General features: G+C 43.6%; 1 protein-coding gene across 1 annotated transcript in view; it reads left to right on the top strand.

The window, feature by feature from the left end:
- The window catches only part of ARHGEF38 (Rho guanine nucleotide exchange factor (GEF) 38), a 36,563-nt gene that overhangs the window by 13,948 nt on the left and 10,812 nt on the right, over positions 1-11,803 (top strand). The window contains exons 4-6 of the mRNA XM_009885525.1: positions 3,586-3,733; positions 6,710-6,727; positions 11,462-11,661. Coding sequence (XP_009883827.1) covers positions 3,586-3,733; positions 6,710-6,727; positions 11,462-11,661 — 366 coding nt within the window. The remainder of the gene's footprint in view (positions 1-3,585; positions 3,734-6,709; positions 6,728-11,461; positions 11,662-11,803) is intronic.

The following is an 11,803-nucleotide window of genomic DNA, read 5'->3' as shown; positions in this document are numbered from 1 at the left end:
GGGATCGTGGACATTTTCAGCAAACGGGTTGGCCCTGGATATGTCACAACAGTCACACGTTCTGCAGGTCAGGCCATGAACGTTAAGGCTGTGATCTATTCACTTGACATTCTGGCACAGCTGGAGAGACTTAAGAAGTTAACACACATCAGCTCTCCCATAACTGCTTCTTCAGTCCAGAGGCAGTAGGTTATCCACCTTAAGGGATCGGGTGACAATTCTTAATTTGCTTCAGTGCAAAGTCAGCCAGTTTAGGTTAAAAAACTTCCAGCCATGATTCAGAAGTCAGAGAGGTTCTTTCTTCCCTAAACTGACCACATACCACAGGTAACTTGTTAGAGAAAGGACCCCTTTTCTCGCAAATAATGAGGTAAAAAACTATCGGTTGCTGTTTGACTAAGAAACATGATATTGAAGCATATGAGGCTTGGGAAAAATACTCATTCTAGCACATCTCAATCTGGTTTGCCAAGGCAACAGCTTAACATAGTTTGATGTGACTGTGTTGTTTGGCGGTATTTCAATAAAAGTGCATCATGATGAGTCATACCCTTAATAAGCAATGTTCTATTCTAGCAGGAAGTGCCTTTCTCACAGCCAACAGAATCATCCTTTTAGTTCCCTGCCACATCCAGAAGCAAAGACAAACAATTTCATCCATCTATTAGGGTGCATTTCTCCAGAATCAGCCAAAGAACCATGAAAATGCATGGAATTGTGGATCACAGAGTTGTCTAACTTATGGCAGGGATAAAGATGGCAAGTGAGGTGCGAGACATTCTTCCAAAGGCTGAGACAAAAGCAGGGAGAATAATTGCATCACTCTAAGAAATAAGTTAGTAAGTTTGTCATCATCTAAAAGTACATCAAGGTGATAATTTTTTCAAGATCTTCATAATCAGTGTAAAAGTTGTTAAAGCCAGTCTATAGAAAAAGCAGGGTGAGAATGTTTAACACACCCATCATATTCTATCATGTTTATGGTATTTAAACATCTTGTATTGAAATATGTTGCTTTGGAAGGCAACCCAGTCATGGTGAGGTTGAGGAGAACTGCTAACTCACTGGTTTGAAACCAAAACAATGTGGTTGCTCCTATTCATGTCTTATTTTAGACTATGTTCTCCACACCTTATGCTATGTTCACATTGACAAGTAGTGATGTCCAATAGGAGCAGACTTGTAGAGTGAAACAATTGCTGCTAAGGACCTGGTATCCATACTACACATTTCAGGAGGTCTTACTTCAGGTTGGCTGTAGCCTGTTTCTGTGGATTGAGAGATGCCACTAAGGTTAAATACCCTGTCTAGTTCTCTTCTGTATTTTTTCTCCTGTCTGCTCTGGATACTGTATACAGAGGAATATGAAGACTTAGTAACCTCGCCCTGGCTTTAGCTATTAGACCCCTTCTTCCTCCCTCTCCCACTGCTGTCCACCCAGGAAGCAGCACTGAAAGCCACAGGGAGAAAATGTTTCTGTCACTGAAGCCTAGGACTTTGTCTTTGAGAGTGATGACCACGACACTTAAGAAGAGGCATCACGCAGATTTGCACCTGTCAGAGTGCACAAAAGACTCCGTATTTTTAAAGCTGTGTCCAAATACTCTGTGGTTTTCGACCATAAAACAAGCTCCCACAGTGATACACCCAAAGCTCATCTGATTCGGTCCATATGGCTCAGAACCAAGAAGGACTTTAGGCTTAAGAAATAAATCCGTCTGCTTTTAAAAGGCCCTATCTGTGAAATCAGCACGTAATTTTTCTCATCATTGAGCATCAATGAAAGTGTGTGTCATTGTGGCACAATACATCAGTGAACGAATCTTGCTCATCTTTTTCATTCTGGAGAAGAGAATCATAATATCCAGCCTCCAGTATATGCTGAAATAAGCTGTAAGTCTATAGCTTGCAATTTGCTACTGAAAACGTAATCTTTCTTGAGGGCTTAGCATAGTATGGGCCGTGCTAAGCACTTGGAGCTCTGCTTAAAGTTAGTGAAAACTGTGAGAGCTCAGCATCTCTGAGAATCGGGCGCCAAGGGAGCAGGATCAAGACAAAGCTTGTTAAGGTTTCCCTTTACACCGTTGGCTAATAAAGGCCTGTATAGAGAGTTCATGGGAAAGTCAGGGTGCAATGTGCATTGGTAGCCATCAGCATTAGCATTAAGCACAAGACGGAGAAGACAGACAGCTAAAGAGCATTTAACTATGGGATGCCAGTGCTTTTCTGACCGTGGCCTTACAGGAACTAAAATGAACTCGTGTGGTCTTAGCTCCGTCAGTGTTGTTCCCTTATTTGCACCTTGAAACCAACATGCATTAGACAGCCCGGTTAACCTTCGCTGCTAGGGGAAAAAACCCAGAGCTGTGTTACTGTGGTAACTGAATCATTTTTCACTTTAAGACGGAGCAGTTCAATGCAATGTATTATGAAACAGCCCACTCCGGTCAGGATGAAACATGCAGTGTGCCTGACAGCTTGGCGCTCACTCTGTGAATGAATAGAGAGCTCCCAATTAATGTGGTGTTCGGCTTTTAACTTTAATAATCATTGCTATAACTCAAAAGGAATGTTTATAAAGCATTGGACTGATTGCCACATAGATTTAATTTTCAGTAAATGCCTGAGACAGTAGTTTTCACCGTTGCTGTTGTTTATTATTTGCATTTTCAAGGATGCTGATCGGGGCACTGCTACATAAAGGTGTAAGAACTGAATTAATATCTCAGCAGAAGAGATGAAGCATGCCTTCTCCACTTGGATAATACTTCTTGCATACACAGAAGCTGACACAGGAGTTGTAGGCTGAGAGAATTGGGCACCAGAATTAAATAGGAAATGGGCGCAGGACTACTTTAGTGCCTCTAAAATTCCCAACTGTTCTTTTGGGGAAAATGGTGGTGTAGAGGATTGGAAATGGAAATGTTTTCCCGTTTCAGTTGTATATAAACCTAAATACTATATAAAAATGGCTGTAATCCATAGTGGTTTCATTTAATTAGGAGAGGGGTGGAGGTTGTTCCTCTGTCATGTGAAGAAAAATCTCTATTCCAGGCCATAACAATTGCCATTTCAGGATTTTGCAAAACAGATAAAAGTGAAATGGCTAATGGGAGATGGAGTCATTATTCCTGTTATAACCCATTTAAGTTCATACTCAGTTGAAAAAAAAAAATCAAAAGGAAAATTAACAGGCTTACATTCATTCCTCCTGCCAGCCCATGACACAAAAATGGTCTCCCCTTAACAGTTAGGCTCTCCTGTGTGGTTTCCACTGGAGGGGCATTAAGGTGGGGCAGTGAATTAGGGGGCTGTGTATGAAGGGGTGCAGGGTGTAGAGATTTCATGCCTTTTCCTGAGGGAATTTTTGTGCATTAACACTGATATAATGGTGCCTGGCTATGACAAAGATAAGCAGCTGAGAAATACATGTAATAAATAATGCACATAAACACGCAAGATCGTTTCTAAGGGAAGTAAAGTGGAAGCCAGCCTTTTTAGCTCACGGCTAATGTGGTGGAATAATAAAACTCCTTCTGAGATGCTGTTGTCTGGCTTGACACGCTTTGTTTTTCTCCTTAACAGGGGAAGTGTTCTTGCAGATTAAAGGCCCACTAGAAGACACATATAAAATCTACTGCTATCGCCACGATGATGCACACACCATGCTGGAATCCTATGAAAAGGATGAAGAACTGAAGCAGAATTTAAGACACTGTGTACAGTCCTTAAAGTAAGATCTTTTCAAATGATGATTTCCGTCCATAGTCAGTTGCCTGGCAGGGAACATTTTAAATGGATGTAGATGAAAGGTCCCCTGTAAATCCGGAGTTTTATGAGGCTTGCTGGGAGCTCCGGCTTATGCTGCTTTCATGAAAAGATGACAAGCCAGGGGCCATGATTAGATTTCTTTCTCTCTGAGATGGCCAAAAATAGTGCAAGAAAGGTTGTTCTTCCCTTAGCTTCAGTGCCCCGTACTGGCAAAAAAAAGCTGCATCATATCATGGGCTATTGGGAACACCTTGCCCGGCTCCCAGGAAACATGCTGCCCCCATCTTCAGCAATTCTATTGCTTGAATTAAAATAGGCTGTAACGGAGCTATTCACATGCACTGGTGTTGCTGGGCACCTGTTGCAAGGCCCCAGGGATCTGGAGCGGCTGTGTGGTGCTGGACCCCTCATGATGGGGGTATTTGGGAGCCATCAGTGTTGGAGCAAGCTGCCAAGTCCCAGAGTGGAAAGTGCTTTGTGCCGTTGGCTCCAGTGCCAACGCCTTGGCAAAATGAGTTGAGAACTGGGGATGCTGCAGAATAATGGATCCGTCTTTCCTCAGCGCAGCTTCCTCCTGCAGCCAGTTGCAGGAACCACCGCATCCACTCTGTGGGGAGTGCTTCTCTTCCCACCCATAAATCCCTTCGCCCCTCGCCTTCCCAAAAGCATCACACAGAACTATCAGGAGGGAATGCACCACGGTCTTTCAGATCAGAGGTCTAGCTCCAGCTCCAGGAACAGCCCATGCTGCATGCTTGTAGGAGAGATGTAAAGCTATCACAAATAACGGAGTGTACATCAGCAACAGGTATTTCAACCACGCCCCAGTTAGTGATCAGTCTGCAGAGATGTGTTAAGACTTAGCAGATGGGAAGCATGTCCAAGTGAAATCTGGAAAGAGTAGTAGAGGAATGTTAAAAGAGAAATGTTCCCTTTGAAGACAGGTTATGTTGAAAATAAGGCTTATTTTGTGCACCATGTCTGGTTATTAAATACGTAACAAAGTATATGTGCAGGGTACTTAGGCTTTAGCTACCCTGGAAGTTGAAAGAAAGAGATTTTCATATAAACTCAGGCTTGCAGGCTAATGGATGGTCAGGTATCTCCCCTAAGGGGGTGTGTTAGTTGCTAATGCCTACAATATTCTTCTCTGGCTAATGAAGAGAAGCTCCTACTGTCATTTATTCATCCCTGCTGCTGAGACAACAGAACATGGAAGGAAATAAAGACAAAAGATGGAATCCACAAACATGCTAGGGTGGATGCTGCCACTTGAATTCCAGAGCCAGCAAGAGGAGCTCCTGTTCCAACATCACAGCTGGGATTTGTGAAGAGAAAGGATATTTTCTGCTGAGCCATTGTAGCCTTTGCTAGCAGGAAGTGACAAAGCCTTCCTCACAATGAAGCCTTGTTTTTTCTTGTTCTTTCCTGATTAGCCTTTAAACAGGAACCAACGAAAAAAGCACTGGTGCATTGTGTTTTTTCCCAGTGCATAAAGATTGTAGCCAATTCAAATATTAAGACCTGAAAGTGCACACTCAAATGCAGGGCTGTGGTCACCTAGCCCGTTACTTCTAGTTGGAGAATACTTGTCCTAGGAAGAAAATCATGCAGCATTTTTACCAAATAAATTATAGGCTGTTTTCCATTGTGAGACATAATAAATGCAGGGGCTGGTGACAACTATTCTTGAAAAATGTTTACTTCTTAAATAATCTTTTTTTCCTTGGAAGAATATTTTAAAATTAAAATGGGCTAATGTTATTAGGGCTTCTGTTCCTCAGCTGAGTAATATCTGCCATGTGAAAAACAATTTCTATATCAGGAGCAATTTGAGACTGGCACTCCGCACATCTGTACAGACAAATCAGATTTAATTAGCCATGCTGAGATTCCTATTCCTCGTGTTGACTGAAGAGGAGAAATTCCATCCCAAAATGTAGGTGTCTGCCTTGGAGACATGTGCAAATCCAAATTCTGTAGAGTCCCGTGTTTCAGCAGCGATTATGCAAACTGGGGATGTTGTTTGCTAGCTTAGCCAAAGAAATGCAGCTGGTAAAAATAAAAGGATGCTGGCAACTACCTGCTCTGCTTTCAGTCTGAAGTAGTTTGGTCAACTATTACAGGGGCAGAGGGACGTCATAAGCACACAAAGTGCTGACAGTGCAGAAGCAATGAAAGCATCAGCTCCCAGATGCTCAGTTAGGCACCGGTGGGCAAGGAGATAAGACTGCAGGCAGTCAAAAAGCAGTGGCTGATGATGTGATGTCAGGAAAGCCTAACACAGAGATGGAGCGACATTTTGGTTCCTTTGCATTTGAGTGAATTCATACCATAAGGAAAATATTCTATGCGTGTGTTTGCATGTTTCAAACTACAATTGTACGTCCCTACTGCTTTCAGTACATGTATCAACACCATCCTACTCTGAAGAGGTTTCAGTTGATGTGTAGCCTACAAAAAATTTAACAGCTTCATTGATTCTATATCCTAAAAGGCTTAAATGTATTCTTTCTCATGTAGAAATACATTTCTATTTGAAGAGAGTAGACAGGAATGTATGTAAAGTGTAAGAATGACATGTTTAATTTTACTTTTTGTATTAAGGACTTGGTCTTACTTACCATTGTTAGCACAGTGACCCAAACTTCCTTCTCTAACAGTGTTAAGACAAGGCTGAGTCTTATAGCCAAAGCCAAGTTTCTGACAATCCGTTCTCATTTGGGGCTGTCTTTTCAAAAAGATATAGGGCCAGATTCACTGGTACCCTCTGGCTGTTTTGTGCAGTTCTGCTGACACATAGCAACCATAAACCTAAGTTAACTGGCCAGTTACAGCTGTCTGTGTCACTGAAGTGTATCTGAGAATCTGGCCTCTGATCTGTATAAATCCTTTTAGGACAAATCTAATACATGTTTTGTTTTCTTCTCTTTTGCAGAAAGATATATGAGGAAGAGTAAGTACTATGCCTTTCTTACATGTAAAAATAATCTTTAAAATATCTGTAATTTATCTTCAGTATGCTTAAAACTATACATGTGGAAATTTTAAGAACACAAGCCTTTTGTGTCAGTATAACCCATGGATTTTTTCCAGGACATATGTGATAAAGACTCTTAGTTTTAATTTCCCTAAGCCTGTCTAGTTTTCTGATTACCACTGCACTAGCTTTGCAGTATCTTTCAAAACTGGTGGTTATGAAGTTACTTAATTTGGTTGTCAATTCATTCGGAACCCTTTATTATCACCTCGCTGTCTTATAAATGTGCTTAGAGAGCATTGGGGTCCACAGGAGTGCCTGTCAACAACATAGTGCCAGTCTTTGAAATCCAGACACTCTGACATCATTTTGCATAGGCCTCTGTAGACCGGCCACAATACACATTAGGTTCACAAGTAAAGCTATTTCTAAGGTGACGACCCCTTTGGTAGCCCTATGTGAGAAGTCCGCCTTAGGATCTTCCCTCGGACAGTGGCTGGAAGAACATCAGAAAAGAACAAGCTTATTGCAACACTTTGCCAGTATACTCACCCAGCCACCGACAACTTGTGGTTAAGGGACTTCTGTGCCAAATGTGGCGTCTTTGAAAAGCTATAATGGAGAGTTTATCACAGCTGCAGTTCCTGGACATCCAGCAGGTTGGGATCATTGAAATGCAGCATCTCCTGAAGCTACCTGCAGGGAGAGATCAGAGGAGGGGTTAGCTGAACTGGAAAAAATGATTACAACCCCAGACAAAAATGTTAAGAGAGAAAAGAGGATAAAGCGTGCTCTATATTGGTAAGAGAGGAACACTTTTTAAAGTCAGAGAATTTGTTAGCCAGTCAGCCAATCACATGTCATAAATAAGATCAGTGTAAAACACACTTTGAAGGATTTGCATGTTGAAATTCTACAGTTGGGGTTTTTGAGCTTTAGTTTATGACAGGAAATAGTTTTTCTGCATTTTGTTTTGATAAGGGACATTCTTGTGTACTCCTGTCTCCCAAGGAGCGGGGCTCCCAGAGGAACAAAATACCCAGAGAGTCACAGTAAGATCATGTGCGCCAGGAACACATATAGAAATAGCGCAAGACTGGCTGCTCTGCCACGTGTAACCCTATCAGAAATGAATGCCTAGTTTTCTCCTTCAAAGAGTTTCCAGTGGAGTGTAGGATACAACTCACTTTCAGAGTTTAAACTTGCTCTTATAAAGCTGTGCAGAGTGCAGTGAGCCAGGTTTAGCTGCGGGACCCTCCCTGAGCTTGGGTACCTCCCACGGTGTGGTGGCATCTGTCTTCCTTGCTGACCGGCAGGGCACTCAGAAATGCCATCACCTGCAACTCAGCTCAGAGGTTGCATAGTCTCTACAGCCCTTGGGCAGGACCGTGCCCAAAAATCTGGTTAACGTTGAGCTGGAAAACACAGCGTAACTCACCCCAAACTCTGTGATGTTGCTGCTCCCAGATTGGTTTTCATTCAAGCATGATCAAGAAAACAATTACATAAATACCAGACAGTGCTGCCCTTTGCTAGCAGCTCAGTAGGTTAAATTCTGCTTGGCTTAACAACTGTGCAGCCCCAGTGAATTCCCTGGGTTTGCATGAGGGTCTTACGGCACAGTGAATTCCCTGGGTTTGCATGAGGGTCTTACGGCACAGTGAATTATTTGGTCTGCATTCACGCACAGTAAACGAGGAAGCCCAAGATTTCAAGTCACTCTGCAGCCTCTGATGCCCTCACACCATTTCAAATCTGCCAAGTTGAATATGACACCGGCCTCAGCTGTGCTGTACCATACTGGCTATCGCGTTTGCCACTGGACCTAGTTGTTGGGTAATGGGAGCAAATGAAACTAAATCCTGCATCACCTGTCTTTGCATAGCTACCACCATGTGTTTTTCAAACAGGCCGGAATGCTTCTGCATTTGTGACTTTGTTTTGTTGGGAGGAGGGAGGAAGGGTATGCTGTGAAACTCACTGCCGTTAAGCCAGCTGCATTTACTGCAGAGCTATGGTAATAATTTGTGATGAGATTAGTACAGCTACATATGACCTAGAATACTTGCTGTATTCACAATAACATGGGGGGAAGGCTGAAGTAGCATCACAAATGAATTATCAACTTAATTTTCTGCACAATAGATGTCACAAGCCGTTACTCGCCTGTTTCGGTCGTGTGGCAAGGCCACGTCCTGCCCCGCGGCTGGGTGCGTCCTAACAGGGCGCATTGCAAACGGGACTCATCCAGGGAGAGTGGCTATCATCAGCTAATCTTGCTGGGGAGAATTAGATGAGTTGAACTTTGTGGCATTTAGTGCCCCAGGGAGTCATTATCTTATAACAAACCTACTATCTCTCGAACCATATTGCAAGACTGTGTCATGCAGATATGCGAACAGAGGGCTGTTTATCACTTGGGCAGCTGTCCAAAGTGCAACTATATAAAGAGAAGACACTTGAAGATTTTTCCATTCATGAGGCAGCTTTTATAGATTTGCATTCATGGGGCTTTTCAGAGAAAACAATAACAATTTAAGATTTTTTTTTTTCATTATTGCTGCCAGAAGCTGAAAGAAGGGAAAATAGCTCTCTATATTTAATGTAGGATACAGGGGAAATGAGGGGGATTGAAATGATGAGAAGGTTTGGGGACATCAAGAAGCCTTAAAAGGCATCTACCGTTAATTTTTTTTAATGCAGAACTTTTTTACAGATAATGCCTGTGCGAGAGAGATGGTTTAAATATGCAGATGTCTCTTCTCAAAGGCATTCAAATTGTTAGTTAATTAGTCAGCAGTAAGGATTGGCTCTTGTACTTTTTATACATATAAAAGTGGGAATGAAAGCTTTTTTGCTCTTTTACTCTTCCTGCTGCACAAAACAATAGATGTCAGCCTGCAAAACCAGCCTGGCTGTTCCCTGTTTTCTGTACTTTCCTTCTACATTGTGTTATTCCATCTTTCCATAGGCAGAAATCCTTCCTCGCCTAGCATTAACTCTCGCATGGTTAACGTCAAACAGCCTTTTCCCCTCCAAAGCAACCTTTTCAGGCGTGCAAATGGAAAGCTTGCTCTGCTTTACTGCCCTTCACACTGTTACCAACAGCTCACGCTCAGTTTCAAAGGGGAGGTCTGTGAGTCACAGGTGATTCGTACCAGCACTGGTGCTAGAGTGTTGCCTGGTTTGCTCAGGAGCGTGCTGTAACGAGGAGAGACAATGGACATGTCTTTCCTGCTGCTGGAGCCTCACTAATGGCTGGCCCTGGTCGTGGAGCTTGGCCATCTGGTGTTACCTACTCCGAGGAAACCCTGTGTTTCTACCAGTGACGTGGAAGGCAATGAAGGCACATGTGTCTTGGACCTGCCCTTGCCTTGTTTTCTCCCAGGCCAGAGAGCTCGGGTGGCCTTGATGGCTTGAGCTGCTCGGGTGCCTGGGCAATCTGCTCTGCTGCCCCTGCTGAGCCAGCGGCTGCCCTTCACACTGTTACCAACAGCTCACGCTCAGTTTCAAAGGGGAGGTCTGTGAGTCACAGGTGATTCGTACCAGCACTGGTGCTAGAGTGTTGCCTGGTTTGCTCAGGAGCGTGCTGTAACGAGGAGAGACAATGGACATGTCTTTCCTGCTGCTGGAGCCTCACTAATGGCTGGCCCTGGTTGTGGAGCTTGGCCATCTGGTGTTACCTACTCCGAGGAAACCCTGTGTTTCTACCAGTGACGTGGAAGGCAATGAAGGCACATGTGTCTTGGACCTGCCCTTGCCTTGTTTTCTCCCAGGCCAGAGAGCTCGGGTGGCCTTGATGGCTTGAGCTGCTCGGGTGCCTGGGCAATCTGCTCTGCTGCCCCTGCTGAGCCAGTGAGGACCCAGCCTGGAGCCACAGAGCATCCCTGTGCCTGCACTGGAAGCTCTGACTTCCTTACCCTCATCTTTCTGCCACCCCAGGCACCTGCCTGCTTTGCCTTTGTGTAACGTGACTTCCCGCAGATTGGATCAAGCCTGGGTGAATATCCCGTATGTTCAGTGTTTCCCCAGGCCAGGTCTGGTACCCTTGGGAAGCTCAGGCATTCTTAGAAATAACCTATTGGCAGCCAGCAAAGAAAAACCACAGGGAAAAGACAGTAAAGCTTAAGAGTCACAGTGGCGAGTTGAGAAATGTCGAGAGAAGGGATGCAGCTGTGAACGGGCATCCCAGTTGCTCACAGCAGGGAAATATTGCAATTTTAAGCCTGAGGGGCCAGAGCAGGATGTAATAACCCCGCTCACATGCGTTTCTCAGACTTCCTGTTATTTGTTCTTCCACCTACATCTCCCTTCCTGGGTGTTGAGGTGTGTGAGTTGTACCACAGGCACCCTCAGACTGAGTGGGATCGTTTCAGAGGTAATGTCTGAGCAATAGTCTGGCAGTTTGCTGACAATACAGAAAACTCAGACCCGGTGTGTATTTCTCATTGAGGGGGCGAGAGGAGGGTTTCATTTACAATGGCCCGTGTTCCCTGACAGATGTATCTTATTTTTTGACTTAAGTGGTTATTGCACTTCCATGACTCAGTGCAAAGCACTGCTCTGGTTTTGATATTTTCTGTAGTTGAAAGCTCAACTGAAGGATAAAAAAAGCAGCAGCTTCAATGACTAGACAGATATAATAAGAAGTTTTTGTCTTCAAGGAGTTTCTCCTTATGTGACAATTCTTTTTTTTTGTATAAATTATAGAGGAAAGCCAAATCTAACGGACATGGGATCCCTGATGATCAAACCAGTGCAACGGGTGATGAAATATCCCTTGTTACTCTGTGAACTCTTGAATTCAACTCCTGCTTCTCACCCTGACCACAAGGCGCTACAAGACGCCCTTTTTGCTATGAAAAACATTAATGTGAACATCAATGAACTTAAAAGGAGGAAAGATTTAGGTAAGGAAAAGGCATAGCAAATTCTTCTGACTTCGTAGGTTTGGGCTGGCAATTACAAGAGAGGTTTCGACTCCAGTCGTATCACTACAACAGTCTTGGCTGCTGCTACCCAAGTTGTGTAATACACTGGGTTTCCAGAAGG

The sequence above is a fragment of the Charadrius vociferus genome, unplaced genomic scaffold, assembly GCF_000708025.1.
Source record: "Charadrius vociferus isolate BGI_N301 unplaced genomic scaffold, ASM70802v2 scaffold55, whole genome shotgun sequence".
NCBI lineage: Eukaryota > Metazoa > Chordata > Aves > Charadriiformes > Charadriidae > Charadrius > Charadrius vociferus.
This window is presented reverse-complemented; position numbering and strand designations above follow the sequence as displayed.